Raw genomic sequence first — 20158 nt, 5'->3', positions numbered from 1 at the left:
CATCAAAACACACACGTGATCGACTGGAGACACTTAAGGCATTAAATGGTGTCATTTCAACGACATGTAGGATTTGGAAGCACAAATCCTGAGACTGAGCCCTTTATTTTGACGAATGTGTAAAAAGCATCACTGATACAAAGTGTAACAAATATCCCATACTGGCGTCTGGGAAGAAGAAGAAGAAAAAGAAAAAAGGCAAAAAGAGGGCCATGTTGCATTTTCAGTCTAGACAAAGACATGCAATTATATATCTATGTACAGTAGAGGCCAAAAGTTTGGACACACCTTCTCATTCAATGTGTTTTCTTTATTTTCATGACCATTTCCGTTGGTAGATTCTCACTGAAGGCATCAAAACTATGAATGAACACACGTGGAGTTATGTACTTAACAAAAAAAGGTGAAATAAGTGAAAACATGTTTTATATTCTAGTTTCTTTGCTCTGATTACTGCTTTGCGCACTCTTGGCATTCTCTCGATGAGCTTCAAGAGGTCGTCACCTGAAATGGTTTTCCAACAGTCTTGAAGGAGTTCCCAGAGGTGTTTAGCACTTGTTGGTCCAGCTCACCCCAAACCATCTCGATTGGGTTCAGGTCCGGTGACTGTGGAGGTCAGGTCTCCACTTTTATAAAGTGAAGTGATTGTCACTTGTGATACACAGCAGCACACTGCTAACCCAGTGCGCAGCCATGACAGGCGCCCGGGGAGTATGGCATTTTGGTGGATTGGGATTTGAACCGGCAACCTTCTGATTACGGAGACACTTCCTTAACTGCTAGGCCACCACTTTTGTTAAGTGTGTTCATTCATAGTTTTGATGCCTTCAGTGAGAATCTACCAATGTAAATGGTCATGAAAATAAAGAAAACACATTGAATGAGAAGGTTACAAACTTTTGGCTTATAGTGTGTGTGTGTGTGTGTGTGTGTGTGTATGTATATGTGTATATATAAGTGTGTGTGTGTGTGTGTGTGTGTGTATATATATATATATATATCTACTGGTATTGCATGTCTTTGTCTAGACTGAAAATGCAAGATGACACTCCTTTTTCCCTTTTCCTTTTCTATAAATTTAAATTTGTATTGATTATAACTTACAACATGTATAACTCTGCGAGACAGTTTTATCACAATCATAAAATTTTGTCAAATACATTCAGCAGCAACTGTAGACACAACAAAAAAATACAAAAATAAAAATGCTGAGCAGTGACGGTCCAAAATGTCTTACAGTGAAACACGATTAATCCCTTATTAAACACTCCCTTTAATATCTGTCCACACCGACTGAGCCGACCCCGTGACCTACAGGGCCCCGTGACCTAGGCATTTCTGAATACAGCGTATGAAGGATCTGACCGGCGCAGGCGTGATCCAGGGAGATTTCTCTGATCCAGTTCATGTTTTGCTGCTGACATTCCACTCCTGACTAGATGTTATAATCTGCCCAGCCTTCCATGCTTTGGCATACGTAACAGATAGAATTATACCAGGACGTGGGAACGGCAGTTTAGTCAGACCCACTTTGGCTAGTAAAGTAAGAGATTTTATGTGTGGAACTGTATGCTGGGTATGATGCTTTAAAAGTCTTTTTTCTTTGATTATCCTTGATAATCTTGTGACAATGACAGAAGTTTGCCTGTCACTGGGCCTGTGGTTCTGCTGAAATACCCCGACAAAAACCTTTTCAGAAATAACAGATGTAGGTATAGCAAAAGAAGAAATTGTGAAATGCCCCAAAAGGAATTACATTAATAAAAAAAAAAAGAATCACTAGATTATCTGTGTCTTTATGAAGAGAATACCCTCTTTGTTGGCGTGCAATTGTTTCTGTCACCTGGAACATAAACTGTCACCTGATCTACTTATTTATGCGGATCATGAGGACGCCTTTACCGTACACTAGCGAATAAGCCCCAGGCTTAGTGTGTAGTGCTCTTCTTAGGGCCAGTTGGACAATTGTGCCCTCTGTGTCTTCACCAATCCCTGGACTTGAGGCATCATCCTTTTTTACCAGACGCCCTTATCCAGAGCGACATACGAGCCGTAGTGACAAGGACAGTCCCCCTGGAGACACTCAGGGTTAAGTGTCTTGCTAAGGGACACTTGCTCTGAGTCTTTGTGGTCTCCTGGGTCATAGGTGGGTGTGTTACCCACTAGGCTACTACCACCCTGCAGGTCTTCTTTGATAAAGCATTGGGTGTAGTGATGTGATGAAGGATTCCTGAGACATTTTGCACAGTGGCAACTCGGGACACTTTGGCTCTCTAATAAAAAAAAAAAAAAAGCTATGGGTTTGGTCTTTTCCAGGCGTTCCAGCTGTGTGAGAGTAGAAAATGTTTTTTTTTTTTTCTAGGTCTCTGGTTCATCCGGCTCAGTATCATCTGTACTCATGAACGGCGGGGAGCTCTCTGTGGTGCCATACATTTTTGGCTGCTGCCTGTCTGACCAGTCTGGGTCTGGGTCTGGCTCGGCGCTCAGCACCTTGGGGACATACACCTGCAGAACGGCATGGCAGAATTGGTTTTATACTCAAAAGCAATAATAATGCTGAGAACTGTAAGGTGTCTTTCTGGCCTTCTTTCTTTAGGACAGCATCTCTCACCATGCCTGAGGAGCTCACTGATGCTTCATCAGCCTCTTCATCCTCTTCATCCTTTACCTGACGGGAGAGATGCACAGGACTTGTATGCGTAAATCACGATATTTTATAGTCCAGATTTCCAGCACCATGAGAAATTATTGAAAAAATCACAAACCCCATGACATGCAACTGAGCGCAAATCAAACTCACTTTGTAGTTGTGGGGGCTCAGGTACTTAAAATGGCCAAAGCAGTTATAACCGATGCAGATGAAGATTGTGGCACAGAGAACCACCAGGGTGAAGAGGGAGGTCTCAGCCATTAACCCTGCGAATGGAAACCAGAAAAAGTAGAACAATGAGGACATTGGGACTAATCTGAAACACAAAAATACAAAAAATACAGTGCAATATATTTTTGCATACATTTTAAGTTGGATTAAAGTGTTTAGAAAGGACGTCTGAAAAAGACAACTCAACATATGTTTTACAGGTTAAACTAAAAAGACCCATGTATGGTGACAAATATTATATTTTTGTAACAATTGTTTTAATTAATCTTCAATTTGGCCAACACATTATGTCCGAAAGAGTACAGAAACACAGTAAACAGGAGAAAGATTATAGTAATTGATGGGCCTGTCGCTTATTTATACTTGTTCTTATCTTGTTCAATAATTCTTTGACTGGTGGCTTTAAAAAAGCTACTAATTAGTAAAAGTCCCAGGAAGTATTGATATATCACTTTTATACCATTTTAACATCAGTCTGACACTTTGGAATCAAACTAGAATGTTACTGAATAGTGTTACTGAAATTTCACTTTGTGAGACTAATTAACATTAAAACGAGTTCCTCTAGCCTGTCTATGGTCCAGCAGTGGCTAGAAATGGCGATAGGTGTAAAGATGGCTTTGGCTCAACTTCCTGTCCAGACATTGTGGTTTGTGAATGGTGTTGATGACGTAATTTCCGCGAACGCCCCACTGGATCAAAGTGGCTGTAATTCTGCACCAAGGCTAAATTTCAGAAAGAGTCTACAGACACAGTATTATTGGACCACCAAGTCCGATATAAAAGCAAAAAACAAGTTCATAATAAGGGATCTTTAACAATCTTAGAACCTCAGGGCCAATCTGAAAAATCTAAAATAGTCGAAATTGAATAATGAAACACGTTTGGCTTGTTTTATCTGAAGTTGGATGCATGCAACCACAAAATGGTTCAATTCAGATAGTCAGACATTTTGATGAGTTGTTCTGCAGTTAAATGCAGTTCAATTAAGTTCAGCTAGTTACCCATTCTGAGGACGGAGAAAAAGAAGAGCCACAGGAGACAGATGATGGGTGCTGCAAGCGCTTGGTTGACAGCACCTAGGTGAACCTGGCGATCCAGACGTGAAGGCAGGTAAGTGAAGTACAAGTTGTGCTTGTCTACTATGTGCTTGAGTAACAAGTACAGGAGACCTGCAGGGGCACAGAATAAGAAGGAGAGGACATAAACTAAATCCCACTGATATGCAAGGACTTCAAAAGGAAAAAAAATATCGGCAGATATATATATTCTGATTAAGACTATGGACTGTATTGTGTGTGAGTGTGTACTCAAAAATTTAAACTCACCAAAAGGCACAATGACAGGACAGGTGATACTGTAGGCCATAATAACAGTAAAGACACACAGAGTCCAGCCATACATGGCCCCATACTCAAACTGATATGCTTGATTCTGCACAACAGAAATGGGAGAGACCAAGGACACGTCACTATTTTTCTTATTATTATTATTATTATTAGGGATGCACAGATACCAATCTAGTTATCAAGTTATGGACCAATACCAGGCCCAATTACTGTTACTGGGCCAAATATTATATATGAGTTATGGAAATTCTGTGCCAGTCACTACAGAAAATGGTGGCTGTGTTGATACATAAAGTATCTGGAGGCAGGAGTAAACCTGTGTTATAATGTTATGTTGATTTAAGTTGGTGAACGTCTTGCTGTTCTACAGGGTGGGCCATTTATATGGATACACTTTAATAAAATGGGAATGGTTGGTTATATTAATGTCCTGTTTGTGGCACATTAGTATATGTGAGGGGGCAAACTTTTCAAGATGGGTGGTGACCACGGTGGCCATTTTGAAGTCAGTCATCTTGGATCCAACTTTTGTTTTTTCAATAGGAAGAGGGTCATGTGGCACATCAAATTTATTGGTAATTTCACAAGAAATTAACGTAACTTTATTCTTTCATTCTGACCACTTATAAAATGTGTTCAATGTCACCAACCATTCCCATTTTATTAAGGTTTATCCATATAAACGGCCCACCCTGTACTCCAGCTTTCCTCATGATTCCATCTGCAAAGAATTTTAGACGCCATTTCTTCAGAACTGATCTATTATTGAGCGAATACAATGAAATTGTGGTATCTTCATTTTTCTTATTATTTCTTGTTACGTCCCTGGACGTATGCTCCCACGTGTTGTCTGTGTCTGGCTATGTTTTTGTGTGTCCTGTCTCTTTTAGGTTGACTTTGTGGGAGGAGTTGAAGCCTACCAGCTCCACCTACCATCTGCCTATTGGTCACCTCCCCCTATATAAAGATACTTTGGAAGGTGCGTCCTCCTTTCCACACCCAAGATTCTAGTCATTATTGGGCCTGTCGCATATTTACACGATCTTTCTCAATAATTCTTTAACTGGTGATTTTAAAATATCATACAGCTATTACTTTCCCAGGAAAATACTGATATATCACTTTTGGCCATTTTAACATTACTCTGACACTTTGGAATAAACTGGGTTTTGTACAAACGTAACTATCTTAGGACCTCAGATACTCCTGCCTCCAAATAATTTATGTATCATAAGGCAACCATGTTCTCTAGTAACTGGCACAGAATTTACGTAACTCTCACATATGTGCTATTATTGAGCAAATACAATTGTGGTATCCGCGCATCCATAATCTTTCTTATAAGGTAACATTCATACATGTGCATTACATGTAACCCCCAACAAATGTGACTTTCCGGACCTGTTTGACATACTTCCTCTCTGCGGCAGAGCGAGCCATCGCCATACGGATGGTATAGAGCAGTAAACCTGGCAGCCGCAGCAGCTCCATACCGGAACCCACCAGTCCTGCTGCAATCACGTAGTTCACAAAGAAGGCGCCCTGATCAGGTAAAAACACACACCTGCACACGCCAGATAAAAAAAAGAGAGGGGGAGACGTGATCGTTTCTGACCTAGCATCATATGTCTGGTCAGCTCTCACACGGCATGACTTACTCAAAGCGAAGCTTTGTGTCGGACTGATTGTCGAAGAGCCTTCGGAGGAGCACAGCCAGGCTGAGGAGCGAGAGGAGGCACTTTATTATGTTCCCACGCACAGTTAAAGCTTGACTCGCCTGTTTGATCAGACCACCACCCTTGTCACAGTATACAAGCACAAGAGGACCGATTATTTATGGACCGATTACAATATACAGCAATATTCCCCCTTTCAGCATGTTAGAACTAGTGCTGTACGATTAATCTAATCACAGTCGTAATCGCGATGTCAGTCTGTGCGATTACATGAACGCAAAATCTTGCAATTTAAATGATTAGTACATGGATTGAACACATCACTCATTCTCTCAAAGTTTGTGAGCTGACTGAAGTCTCACTTCAGTCGAATGTGACGTGTTCAGTCACATGACTTTCGATTCGGTTCGGTTCAATGGAGACCTCAGATTCGTGACTCGCATAGACATATGGGTAGACCTACGTCAATGTCGCCGCCATATTGCGATAGGATCTGCAGTGGAGTGAAGCATATACATGTCTATGGAGAGAAGTGCATAAAAATGCCTCACTCTTGTGCTGCTTGGGGCTGTACAAACCGCTGCACGCTCCAAACCAGATCCCGGGGGATTACATTTCATAGGTAAGGCTGGACAATTGTTTTGAATGTATTTGGCCATTATAAAATCCCGTTTTATTAGCTAGCGAAGCTATGCATCCCTGTGTTCAGCCTCCATACAACGTTCTGGTTAAACGTAAGAACTATAATACAGGATTTTATAATGGCCAAATATAATCAAAACAGTTGTTTAGCCTTACCAGGGTTTGTCGTTCAACAGTAATGTAAAGAGTTTTTTGTGATTATTTAATTTTGTAGAATATTGTATTTTGAAAGCACTGGGCAGTTGTTATAAGTAGTTTGTATGTTTGAAATTAAAAATTTCACTATTAGTAATTTGTATGCGACTTTTCATTGCTATACAAGCGTCCTTTATCATATCGCAATCGCAATATTGATCTCAATAATTGCAATATGTCTTTTTCCCCAAATCGAATTACCTGGACAGCTTTACTGCTTTTCTATGTGCTTTATACTTGTCAGGTTTGAATTTTTGGAGTGCATGCGTAGCTTTACATTGACAATATAAATCACACACAACAGGAGGTGGATGGTGACGTTTGAAACAGGGTGTCCTTATTTTTGCACATGCATAAACGAGTCTTTGAGAAGTTAGATTTATTACAATTTAAAGGGGACTAACATGCTTTTTAAAAGTTTGGTAATTGTCACATACACTGCAGTCTGATCACTTACCTGGTCAGGCCCAGTGAAGGCAGAATCAGAACCATGAAGAGCAGAAAGATGTACAGTTTGTACATCATGCTAATGTTCTCACCTGACCTATGGAAGGCAATTTTCAAGCATAAATGAATATGAACAAATGTGAATGTAGGCACAAAAGCAGCAGTTAATAACACAGTAATGTGTGCATTCTTTTTTGTTTTTGTGAATGCTCACAATTGGGCACATACCTACTCATTTATTGAAAGTGAAATGATTGTCATTGTAAACCACAGCACAGCACACGGTGACAAAACAAAATGTGTCCTCTGCTTTTAACCATCACTCTTGGTGAACAGTGGGCAGCCATGAAAGGTGCCCAAGGAGCAGTGTGTGGGGATGGTACTTTACTCAGTGGCACCTTGGCGGTTCAGAGATTCTAACCTTACCCACTAGGCCACCACTGTCCTTGTAACTACTGATTGTAAGTCTGAATAAGGGCGTATGATAAATGAATAAATGTAATGAAAGAGTTCCTGTGTTGAGCAATTGTCAGTGCTTTTCCTGCACTCTTTTTAAGGATCATCTCATGAAGCTGCTTATAATGATGACAATAGAGTGCAGTAGAGGAATTTTAGCAATTCATATCATACACATAAATAAATAAAAACTGATTTTTCAGCACATACATAAAAACATTCTGAATCAAAATGACGCCTCATTGAATTGTGCAGTGACTGAAGATATAAACAGAGTGTAAGGTTTATGTAATGTATGGTACCTGGTCCAATGGGCCTCTCCCAACGTGGAGTAGTACACAACAGTGGGCAGCAGGGCCGAGAAGGACCACAGCAGGAGAGTGGGGAAGAACTGACTGATCACAGGACTCTGTTTAAGACAGAAAAACACAAGTAAATAGATTTATATTATGATACAGAATCCATTTAAACACTATTTGTACATAATTCATTGATCTTAGGCTTAATAGCCTAAGCCTTAAATCAGTCTACATAGTCTATATTTACCATAATAAAAATTTAATCTGTAAGTACTTTTTTCAAAATTTTCATATTTTACCATATTCCAAACCTAAAAAAATAATTTCTAGATCTCAAATTAATTCACTAAGCCCACTTGTTTTCCTGAACAGTAAAATTGTAAAATCTCTACCTGTCTAGAGATAAGATTCTCGTTAATAAGCAATGGCGCTATTGACTCACATTGAGGTAATAAATGGGCTTTGTAACATTGAACTTGTCCATGTTGGTGATGATGATGGAGGGTGTGGTGAGGAAGAAGAGCAGGGTGAAAAGTGCAGAGTTGAGCACAATAAAGCGCAGCCACCAACGCACTCCTTTCACTGACAAATTCTGCCTGTGGGAGAGGAGAGGAATGAAGAGGCTCAAATTCAAGAATTTGGGAATCCCACCTTAGAGTACCAGTCAAGACAAAGAAAAAAGGAGAATTCCACTATTCACAACCTACCAGTAAATGTTATTGGGATTGGGGGCATAGCTGATCCTCCAGGATCTAACATGCAGGTTTCCGCTAACAGAGGAGGGCTGTGGCTCACGGCAACAACCACACTTGAAGGCCCCGCCCACGCCATCTGCCCCACTTCTGCATTGTAAGGCATTGAAGTCCTTCAGAATACTGAAGAAACAATTAAACGTCACTCAAACATTCTCAATGGTATGTGGTGGTATGAAGTAAAGTTTTGGTGGGCAATTTGCATGGAAAAAAATTCAATAGGCCATAATAGTCTCAGGTCCATTCCAAATTCTTTCCTTTGCTCTCAATCACAGTATACTGCACTTAATAAATGTTCCCCATGTGTCATAGTAATACTTATCATTTAAAATGATCTTATAAATAAAACAAAAATCAACTTTCTAAAACAAAACTTACTATGTTGCCATTGACTCTGTCTGTAGTGTGACAAAAGCCATTCCCAGGGGGCGCTCTGGAGTTCTCTGTTTTAGTCTCTGTACTTCTTCTAAAAGAGCAGCTTCTTGTGTGCTATAGTATTCTATAGCATCTACCTGCAAGCACATACAAAAGACACTCTAGTTATTTTGAACAAAGCAGAATAAAACTGCAGTAAATAATAAAACCAAGACAACAAGAATAATAATGATAATAATAAAAACAAAACTAATATGGCACTACGTGATTTTTGCGTCTGGAGTTAGAAGTTTGGACGCACCTACTCTGTGGTGGTTATGGAACCATTTCGCAAGAAACATATGAAAGTGAAGTGATTGGCATTGTGATACACAGCAGCACAGCACACGGTGACACAACAAAATGTGTCCTCTGTATTTAACCATCACCCTTGGTGAGCAGTGGGCAGCCATGACAAGCGCCAGGGGAGAAGTGTATGGGGAAGGAGTTTTGCTCAGTGGGACCTCAGTGGCACCTTGCTGGCTCGAACCAGCAAACTTCTGATTACAGGGCCGCTTACTGCTGCCCCCCATTTAGTATCAGGAGAAAGTGAAAGTATGTTTGATGAATCTGTTTTTTTACCCTCTGTCCCTGTTGTCTAGCAAAAGGTGGTGTAGTGAAGCCAAACGTGTGAAATGCTGCCATCACAGCAAAAGCTCCCTCAAGCTGAACACTCAAATGTTCAACTTTTTGCCTTGTTTGAGGTGTTTTTGTTCATTATTTCATAGTCCTGTGTCCTCAGTGGCCAGGGGTGGCCTAGCAGCTAAGGAAGCGTCCCCGGGCGCCGTTCATGGTTGCCTAATGCTCACAAGGAGTCATGTTAAATGCAGGGGACACGTTTCATTGTGCCACCGTGAGCTTGCTGTGTACAACAATCACTTTCACTTTTGCGCTATAATGTAAAAATGCAAAACGCAAGACCATTAAGTCCATTTCTCTTGTCCTGGCGGGTTTAAGTGATGAGGTGTGTGTGAGGTGGCGCCGCTGACCTCCTGGCAGCACTGGCAGCTACCGCAGCAGCAGCAGAGGTAGCTACAGCGCCGCGGGTTGATGACCACGTGCCTCCCTTGCCTCTGCAGAACCTTCTGGTAATAGAGCAGGTTCTTCTCTGCACGCTTTCTGAGTAGGAACAGCAGGAAAGAACATTGGTATTTTGATATTTTTCCCAGGCCAACGCCCTCTTGTGGAGCTCTTGGGGTACTGTTACAATAAACCAAACAAGGAAGATTTGCCTTAAAGCTCGCAACACCGTGCATACTGAGGTCAAACACAGCCTGTTGTCTCAGAAATGACATTTCACATTAAATCTGCCCATTTTGCACATGTTTGTCATGTCTCGGTATACTTGATGCAGTCTATAGTTTTTTTTATAGTTTATGCAGTCTATAGTTTTACAGGTATTTAACATTTATAGGTATTTTTCTTTTGTAATCGCAATTCGTGTGACAGCATTTAAAGACACTGTATACTGCTGAATTGAACAAAAAAACTCTTTTGAATCTATTTTGAAATGACAGCAAGCATCACTGAACTACTGTCAAATCCAAGTGAACTCATCAGACGATACTGGCTGCAGGACATCGTGCAGGAGGGACACATCCTACAAGCAGCAAAATGCCATGGGATCTGATCAGCGCACAATGTCAAATCTGAAACACTGAGCAGCTTCATTTCCCTTTTGTTCTGGAGTTTCAGTTGGGACGGTTCCCTCATGTCCCACTAAAGCTCGAGTTCCAGCCAGTTTTGGGCAAACTATACCAGTTTTGGGCAAAATATATACGTCAGCCATGGCCAAGTTCACTTTTGCATTTCAAACAAATACTATAATGGCCTGAATAGAAGATGCCACCACCATATTTTTCCAAGACTCATTACATTCATGATTTAAGGCAAAATATTTGGCCAATTATGGTTTATAGTAACTAGAACTTGATTTGGGTAATTTTTTTTGTAAAAAAAAAAAATCCCTGAATTTGGGTTCATTTACACCAAACCAGTGGACAGAATTCCCTTCCAGGTTGTAAATCAGCCTACGTAATTGCATTCTGTAGTACAATTTGTTTGTTAATTTGGCTGCATATTGCCACTATTTTATATTTATATATCTATGCTCTGTATACACTTTAGATTGTGTAAAATGTGTAATATACAGTACATCATGTAACATGCTTCCATTTTTCTACATTTTATTATGTTTCAAAATAGAATATTATAAAATTAATTCAAATTCTACACACACTATGATTTAATGACAGTCAGTTTGCTTTATTAATAAATGTACATAAGTATCCTTCAGAAGTTTCTACAACATCATTGTAGTCCACCTGATTGGACATAAATTGGTAAAGCACACACCTTTCTATAAAAGGTCCCATAACTGACACAACTCAAGCCATGAGGCAAAGGGGCCTTAATCAGCGAGGTGACCAGGAACACATCGGTCACTCTGACAGAGATCCAGAAGGACATCCATTACCACAGTGCTCTCCGAAATCATACTTTATTACCTCTCCTTGTCCATGTAAACCAGCTTGGTGACATCATAGCAGAGGCGCACATCTGTAACTCGACAAGTGGGGTAGGCCTCCCTGAAAAAAGTGAGGTATAAATGTAATTTTAATAATGATACTTTTTTTTTTTAAAAGAAAAGATTAATGTCTAAAATAGGCGAGTGTGTTACACACTAGGCTACTAGCACCCTGCATCTAACTGCAGGGCTACTGCACCCTGCACCATTTAATGCATCTCCTGGATGCCCTGGAACATCTGATATGCTCGACTGTTCTCTCAGGAGGTTCTGGGTTTTACAGTAAAGTGAGTCCATTCACAGTGACAGTACATGCCTCCCCTAATGCAGACAAATGGCCAAAAGATGGCAGTAAAATTAAAAACAAAGAGCCAGCAAGTGGGTCTCTGTCTCTGAGGTTCACTCGATCATAACCGAACTCCCTAATTCCTAATCCACTTAGTTGAGTCAACAGTTGTTTAAATGATGATGAAGAAGCCTGGTACCAGTAACCCTACTGATTTTTTAGAGATAATCATTGTGCGCATATGGTTGTGGCATCAATGTGCTCACATTGAGCATATTGTAAAACGTGCATCCATTGTGCAAGAAACACCCCGCACACCAGCAGACACACGCAACAGGGCCGCGTATGAACACGTCTGTTGGGTAACATACATTTTACTTCCCAAATAACTTTCATTCTTATTTTACAAAGCTGTAAACAGACATTTCGAAGGAGAATAGGAAAGGAGAATGGGAATGCAAATGGGTGCCTCTCTTGCTAATGAAGCCCTCTGCCAGTATCAAATGTCTAATTGTGTTTCTGATTCATCTTTTGATGATATCATCGACCCCACAAAAGGGCAACAGGGCAAACACTAAATGCTCCTGACAGCAATGCAAATGCAATTTCTTCTTCATCTAAGCCACGCTGCTTACACATGTAAAAAATCACAGCAAGATCCGTTCATTGCGTTCATTCCAAGCCTCACACACACAGATTGGATGGGCAAACTTGTGATCTGAAAGGGGTCTAAGGGGTTGAATGTTTTTGAAATGATCAAATTTCTTGACATGTTTCATGAGACATAGGTCATATTTGTGCAATTAATTTGGCAATCATAATCATAAAAACCCCAAACCATGGTTACTTTTTGTATTCCACATGTAAGAATACTGTGACGTTATTATGTTATCATGACAGCTCATTACTGCTACTTTAATGTTACACCATGATCCACTCACATAAAGCCCATGATCCACTCACATAAAGTGTGTCCTTATGTTGTCCACAGTGGCTCTGCGAGGGACCGAGGATATGAAGAGCGTGTTCCTGGCCTGGAACGGAAGAGAACACTGAGAACACAGATCATGGCTCACGCTTGCAAGAAGAACATTCTGATTATGCAGAAAACCCGCCTTTATATTATGGCAGCATTTGTGCAAAGGTGTGCTAAGGACAAAATTTTAAACACTATCAGTTTAAGGCTTTATGCTACATTATCCATTTTTATGCAGTTCCTTCTTAAGTAATGTGGACCCATTACTGGGATCAGCTGAATGTTGCAATAAGAAAAAAAAAAAAAAAGTACGAGGTCCCCTGACATTTACATCAGTCCCCTAATACTGTATCTGAAGTCTCTTTCCAAAATTCATCCGTGGCGCAGAATTACAGCCACTTCATCCAGTCCCACACGTGTCGTTTCGGCGTCTGTAGCTTTAAACGTTAATGAGGAGGAGAGGGGCGGGATGAGGAGGAGAGCAGCCTATAAAAGTTGAGGGGGCGTTCATGGAAATGGCATCATCAACACCATTCAACCAACCACAATGTCAGGTTAGTCGTGTTGCTGTTTTTCCAGAAAAAAATTAAATGAACCCACTGGTCTTGCATGACTGAACTAATTTTGCATGACTGAACTAATAATCTGCTAATTTTAACATGTTGTGTGTTTGGAAGCCATGACAGTCAGTGTAGATAATGTTTTAGGGGAGGGGCGGGTGGACAAAGCATGAGAAATGGGAGGTAACGTTTCGTCCCCATCTGCTGCTGTCTGAACAGTGACGCAGAATGACCGAAGCACTTTACACTTTATCACCATTTCTAGCCACTGTAGGACCATAAACAGCCTGGGGGAACTCGTATTAATGTCACAAAGTGAAATTTTCATATGTTTGCCAAAATGAACCAATATTTAACCAATTACAGGACAGCACAGAGCAACAGCTCCAATCAATTTACTATCATTGTCAACCCCCCACAGAGACCAAAATGATCCAAATTGAGCTGATGGGGTGCAGTGAGGGACCACGCTGGCCACATAAGTGACACAATGACTGCTGGTGTTAGAGCTATTCTGGATTTATGTTTGGTTTGCCTGCCTACCAGAATCCAGTGGCTTATGAGGTTTATTATTAGTTATGTCTTGTGTACCGTCTCTCTCTGCATTCCCTTCATCTGTGAGGTATGGTGTCTCAGTAGTCCCACCGTGAGTGCCAGATAGAGTACAGCGAAGACTGTATGCAGCCACAGCAGGTTATTACTGGGGAACAAAGATAACCAATCACAGAACGCCAGTGTGTCACATTTTCTTCTACAATCCCTCTTTATTGCCGATTGTCACAGCCTAAAGTGACTGATTTTAAATTGTGAATAAGTTTTAACTCAATATGTTTTGCCTAAAATATTGCTAAAGGGAGTGAAACATAAATACAACTTCCCTCTGTGCACACAAGTCACATTTTCGGTAGTGACAGAAGCCGCACAGACATTTTTTTTTAAATTGCATTTTGCAGCACAAAGAAATGATTGCATATTCTTGCACTTACTCTTTCTGAAGATTTCCAATTGTGGTCCTTCCAAAGCTATAAGGATCATTGCCTGTAATATAACAACAGCCGTTACAATGACAGCACTCAATCTGGTTCTTTAACCCTTTGAACCCTGTAATTCTAAATGTTGTTGTTATAGCTGTAAAAGTGCCATTATGTGCCTTTGTCCCATATTTTTCTGAACTACTTCTTCTTTCAACACGCAGAGGTTGTTTTGCTTTCTCTGCGTTAAGAAACCGTTGGATTTTTTACAGTTGCGTAAAAGGCTCAAGACTTACTGTGATTAAAAAAGCGAGATTAAAAAGGGAAGAGAGTTCTCACGTACCCAGCAGGTTCCCTGACAGGTTGACGGGCAGGATGATGGTGACCGACGCAACGCAGATGAGGAGCATCAGCGTGATGAGGTGGCGCTGGAAGGACAGGTAGTGCACCGCGTCCACGCCGCACCGGTCTCTTATCATCGCCTCACTGTGCAAGAGAAAGACACGTTATCATATACACTACCAGTCAAGAGTTTGGCCGCATTTTTTACATTATAGAACGACACCAGACTATGACATAACACACGTAAGGTTACGTAATAAAGAAAAAAAGCAAACAAGGTAAAAAGTTTGCGTCTCTCCAAAAGCGAGGAGCTTTTGATGTGATGTTTCCAACAATCCCAGAGGTTTGTGCTGAACACTTTCTTATCATTCACTCATGTTAATGAGCATCTCATAGTGACTTTTGATTACGATAGTGAACAAAGCAGCCAAGAAGGTAAAAAGAGGCGACTCTGAAAAAAACTGATTCATCAAACATACTTCCCTTTCTACTGATACAGAAATGACAAAATATGATCCTTCAAAATGGCCTTGGGACGGACGTGCGGCTGCGACAGCCTTTTCAGCATATTGGATTGCAGTAGTGGATCCTCAGATTTGGCAGATGTGTCGTGTTTGTACTTCTGACTGACAGCTTTCTTCCACAAAATCAACAGATTACTTACTCTTCATTATTATAAAATCCTTTCTCATTTGGATTCAAACCAAAACAGGTCCACAGTAGTTGGGTTGGGCTAATTAACCCACAATTCCCGTGGGGCAAATTGTGGGGCAGTGGTGGCCTGCCGGTTAAGGAAGCGGCCAAGTAATCAGAAGGTTGCCGATCACAATCACTTCAAGATTTATTCCCCTCCATGTTCTGGTGATAAAGTACAGTACAGGCCAAGAATTTGGACACACCTTCTCATTCAGTGTGTTTTCTTTATTTTCATGACCATTTACGTTCTCACTGAAGGCATCAAAACTATGAATGAACACGTGTGGAGTTATGTATTTAACAAAAAAAGGTGAAATAACTGAAAACATGTTTTATGATCTAGTTTCTTTACTCTGATTACTACTTTGCACACTCTTGGCATTCTCTCCATGAGCTTCAAGAGGTCGTCACCTGAAATGGTTCTCCAACAGTCTTGAAGGAGTTCCCAGAGGTGTTTAGCACTTGTTGGCCCCTTTGCCCGTTGCCAGTTCACCCAAAACCATCTGGATTGGGTTCAGGTCCGGTGACTGTGGAGGCCAGGTCTCCATTTTTGTTAAGAACATAACTCCACATGTGTTCATTCATAGTTTTGATGCCTTCAGTGAGAATCTACCAACGTAAATGGTCATGAAAATAAAGAAAACACATTGAATGAGAAGGTGTGTCCAAACTTTTGGCCTGTACTGTATGTTGGTTATCCTTCCTGTTAGTAGAAAAAGACAATAGATGTGGTGCTCCAAGCTAAGCAGGAAACATGTCACTTCCATATTAGACTTAAATTTCCCATAATTGCAAAACCTGTCTCACAACCGTACAGAAAGGGAGTTTCTTTTCCTGAAATGATAGTTTAGCTATCAAGTGAATTGATAAAGAATAGATAAGCAATCCCTTAAACACTTATATTTTCATATAACCATTATGTCCAAATATTTCCTTTGCCTCATTTTACTTGGTACCGGAAAGGAGAAGAAAGACTGATCCCGAAATCAACTGAATTTGGACAAGAAAACCATTTAACAAATGTCCATATGTCCACTACATAAAACATTTTTGGGAGTAACTGTGTTACACCCGGCCTCGTGACGTATTGCTTTTAACGAGGAACTTGGGTGTGTGACAACACGTACAGGCCCCTCCCCTTTAAAAGTTTTGGAAGAACAATGGAGGCTCCAGAAGACAGGCTTGCCGTGACATTATCTTCCATGTGCCACACCCTATTTAGGGCCAGGAAAATATGGCCCAAAGTGTAACATTACATTTAAAAAGGTCAGTAATTTGGTAGCTGTACTTACTCCATTCTGAAGACAAACAACATCCAGGAGCAGAAACCCTGGAAGGCAGGACACATGGGGAACAGTGAGCATGATGGGGGTGATGGGGGTGTTGGTGGCAACGCAGCTGACTTGAAGAGTCCGATCTCACCTTCTCATACTCTGGCTCCTCCGCATTCGAAATAAAGGACGCCATGCGTGCGTAGCGCCGGCTGGCAGAATCACTAAATCTGTAAATACGGGCCAAGTTATAGTAACCATCAGGGGAAGATGCATTTTGGACAAAGCCACGGGAACTTTGGGGGATTTAAACAGATAATATGATGAAGGATTCCCACAGCCTTCAGGAAGACGGATGCACAGACCTTTCACTGTCCGAGACCAGGGCGAGGCGACCATAATCCCACAGCTTCTTTCGTATGATGGAAAAGATAAAGAGCAAGACCTGCAGGAAAAAAAAGAAAAAAATGATCATAAAATCTGTTTGCTCAGCTGACTCCTCTACCGGACGCACCAGTCAGGTGACACTTCTGCCGGAACGGTCATATCAGGAAGCACCTTGAGAAACAGGGCTGACAGTCATCGACTCGCAGCAGAAGTGTGTGTCGCAAGCAGTCGTGCAAATTCGCTTTAAACGGTTCAGAGCGCAGAGCGACTGACTCACCAGGAAAAAGATGAAGTCCAGCAGCAGCACGACGGGTACCCCTCCAAAACGGACTCCCCTCAGAACGGTGCTCTGGCTGGAGCTGAAGCATGTGGTGTTGTCCCCGGACACATTACTTCTGCCCCCCAACCAGGGGACCTGCTCCCACCACTCAGAGGCCATTGACGAACCTGGCGGAGAGAAACGTCTTTCACACATCTGGGTTTCAAATAGCAGATCTCATTATAGTTGGAGTTTGACAATCAAGGATGGTGGCGGAACCTATGTGTGAAGAACAAGGTGACGAGTAATGCTGAAAAAATTGTCACTTTGTTTCATGTCACTAAAAGCCCTCTGAACTTCTCAGGGCCTTTAAAGGTCTTCACTTTGTGAGGTTATCTAACATTAATAACTCACAATCTATGGAAACCGAATGAGAATTGCTGGTGTCTTCTCCTTGTAAGTCGCTTTGGATAAAAGCGTCTGCCAAGTTAAGTAATACGAGTTCCTCTAGCCTGTCTATGGTCCTGCAGTAGCTAGAAATGGCGATTCTGCTCCGCCGTTCAGAGACCGATGAATCTGGAATTTGTCCCCTTATGTTGTCAATTTTATATATGTTGTCACATTTATATAAATTTCCCGCCCCTCCCCTAAAGCGTTATCTCCACAGACCGTCATGGCTTCCAAACGTGCAGTTTGGAGCACTGCAGTTGCTCTGTGATTGGATGTAAAATTAGCACAAACATATTTTTTAGTTCAGTCACGTGAGAATCTGAAGAGCCAGTGGATTCATTACATTTTTTCTGGAAAAAATGCCGACACGACTTCCTGTCTGTGCCAAACATTGCGGTTGGTGAATGGTGTTGATGACGTCTTCTATAGGCCGCTCTCCTCCTCATTAGCATTTAAAGCTACAGGCACCAAGGCAGAATTTTTCGTTCTTCAAAACATTCTGAAACTATTTGTATTTACTAGGCAGTGGTGGCTTAGCGGTTAAGGAAGCGGCCCCGTAATCAGAAGGCCCCACACACTGCTCCCCGGGCGCCTGTCATGGCTGCCTGCTGCTCACTCAGGGTGATGGGTTAAATGCAGAGGACAAATTTCACTGTGTGCACCGTGTGCTGTGCTGCTGTGTATCACATGTGACAATCACTTCATTTTAAAGAGGGCGCGGCCATTTCCTGGTCAATAGCAATCTATAGACATGTAGTACACCGTACGGTCTGGTTACACAGGGCAAAAGCGGCTCTTTTTTTTCTGTCTAAAGCTCAAACTGGGCTGAGGCAGAACCGAAACTGGACTTGTCAGTGGTTACTGAAACAGTACCACACAATACATTTATACATATGGATACGACAGAGCTCCAAAATTGAGCGAAGTAGAGAACTAAGCTGAGATAAGATGTAAGATGTAAATTAACAGTTTAAACAGTCATTTTGATTCTAATCCACACGAAACACGTTCGAACTCGACAGACGCAAGCTTCCTACAGGAATTCCAGATTTCCTCATGCACACGAACATTTCTGAAAATTCTGCACGGAAAGGTGGAGATCTCAGGATCATATTTACACAGTCGCCCATCCCAAACAACACACAGCTATACTTATCATTTATACCACGGACTGTGCCGACAACTCTCTCAAAATTCCCTTCCTAAGGACACGTGAAGAAAGTGACGTGTCACGTTAGTAGAGTTGTGGTGCTTTTTTTTTTGTTTTTTTTGGACCGACACAATTCCAACACTTGGTTCCACTTCACTTTAGGTGAACTTTAAAGCACAGTCTCGGCATGCTTTTAAAATGATCGTTCGAAATAAACTAGTTTGGTGATACGTTTCGTAAGAATAGCCATTTTGATCAGATGTCAACTCCTATGCTGAACTAAGAACACACACAAGGTAAAACATGTATGCAACGTTTCATTAACATCCCAAGTTGGCCTGCAACACGTTCTTAAACCATTTTTATCCTCTGGTGTTGCTGCACACAGTCAACTGGTCACTTTAAAACTGTTCAGATCGTGTCGCGATCGTGAAGAGGACGGAGCTTTTCGATTCTTTTCCTTTACTGAATAAAAACGAATTTAACGAGAACCAATCAGCATACCTCCGGTCGGAACACTGATAGCCTTTTCTTCCGTCAGATGGGGGATAAACTGCACATTCCCAGGCGCTTTCAAAACAGGGAGGCGACACATCCGCACATGCGCACAGCCTAGAGGAAAACCCTCCCTGGTGGCCACGCCCATCTGGGTGGCAGCCAATGATTACAGCGCATGCGCTGAGCTGAGAGAAACTCCCGCCTCTCGACGGAAGTAAGTCTCCGCCCCCGCCCGATGCAGCACAGGTCTGTCAGTGAGCAAGTTACCGTCTGTGGGCTGTCAGTGTTTTCTAACCTGTATCAAGAGAATTGATCCGAATTTTATTAAAAAAAAATTTTTAACCTACTATCATAATAAAGAGTCATGCAGGTGGTGTGAACCCGTGACCGATAACAATGTGGCTATGTGGCTTTTCTATCAGAAAAACAAATATTTGAAATGTGCCAATACCAAACACTGAAAGTCCTTCTCTTGTCACACCTTGTGCGACAAAGTCATTGAATTTAATAAGTTACAAATGTCTTTAAATTGGTGGGCAGGTATATTTTCTAAGAATTTGTTGTACAGCTGGGCTTTGAATTGCTTGTTGTTGGGGTTATTTGGAAGGTTTATAGCTCCACAGTGTCCATTCCAGTCACATTCATTTATATATATATATATATATATATATATA

The 20158-nt window shown here is 41.4% G+C and overlaps 1 protein-coding gene and 1 long non-coding RNA gene across 3 annotated transcripts; one reads left to right on the top strand and one right to left on the bottom strand.

Moving 5' to 3' along the window:
- Positions 1–1060: 1060 nt before the first annotated feature.
- On the bottom strand, positions 1061–19587 carry tmem63a (transmembrane protein 63A). 2 transcript variants are annotated; one of them, XM_029002091.1, is made up of 23 exons: positions 19491–19587; positions 17405–17574; positions 17106–17185; positions 16892–16970; positions 16762–16799; positions 14775–14917; positions 14447–14498; positions 14052–14160; positions 12888–12958; positions 11619–11699; positions 10101–10230; positions 9076–9209; positions 8653–8820; positions 8388–8541; positions 7949–8055; positions 7201–7287; positions 5889–5948; positions 5632–5794; positions 4210–4315; positions 3886–4053; positions 2801–2916; positions 2612–2668; positions 1061–2505 (listed from the first exon to the last, which is right to left on the bottom strand). In XM_029002091.1, the coding sequence occupies exons 1-23, from the start codon at positions 19579–19581 to the stop codon at positions 2359–2361; spliced, it is 2511 nt and encodes an 836-aa protein (XP_028857924.1). In that variant the 5' UTR covers positions 19582–19587; the 3' UTR covers positions 1061–2358. The 2 variants fall into 2 exon arrangements, with proteins under 2 accessions (XP_028857924.1, XP_028857923.1); XM_029002090.1 differs by having other exon boundaries at positions 3886–4315.
- Positions 4809–13039, top strand: LOC114802938 (uncharacterized). The gene is made up of 3 exons (XR_003751832.1): positions 4809–5209; positions 5661–5780; positions 12916–13039. It is a non-coding gene; the product is annotated as an uncharacterized LOC114802938 (long non-coding RNA).
- Positions 19588–20158: the final 571 nt, after the last annotated feature.

The sequence above is a fragment of the Denticeps clupeoides genome, chromosome 14 (genome assembly GCF_900700375.1).
Source record: "Denticeps clupeoides chromosome 14, fDenClu1.1, whole genome shotgun sequence".
NCBI classification, from domain to species: domain Eukaryota; kingdom Metazoa; phylum Chordata; class Actinopteri; order Clupeiformes; family Denticipitidae; genus Denticeps; species Denticeps clupeoides.
This window is presented reverse-complemented; position numbering and strand designations above follow the sequence as displayed.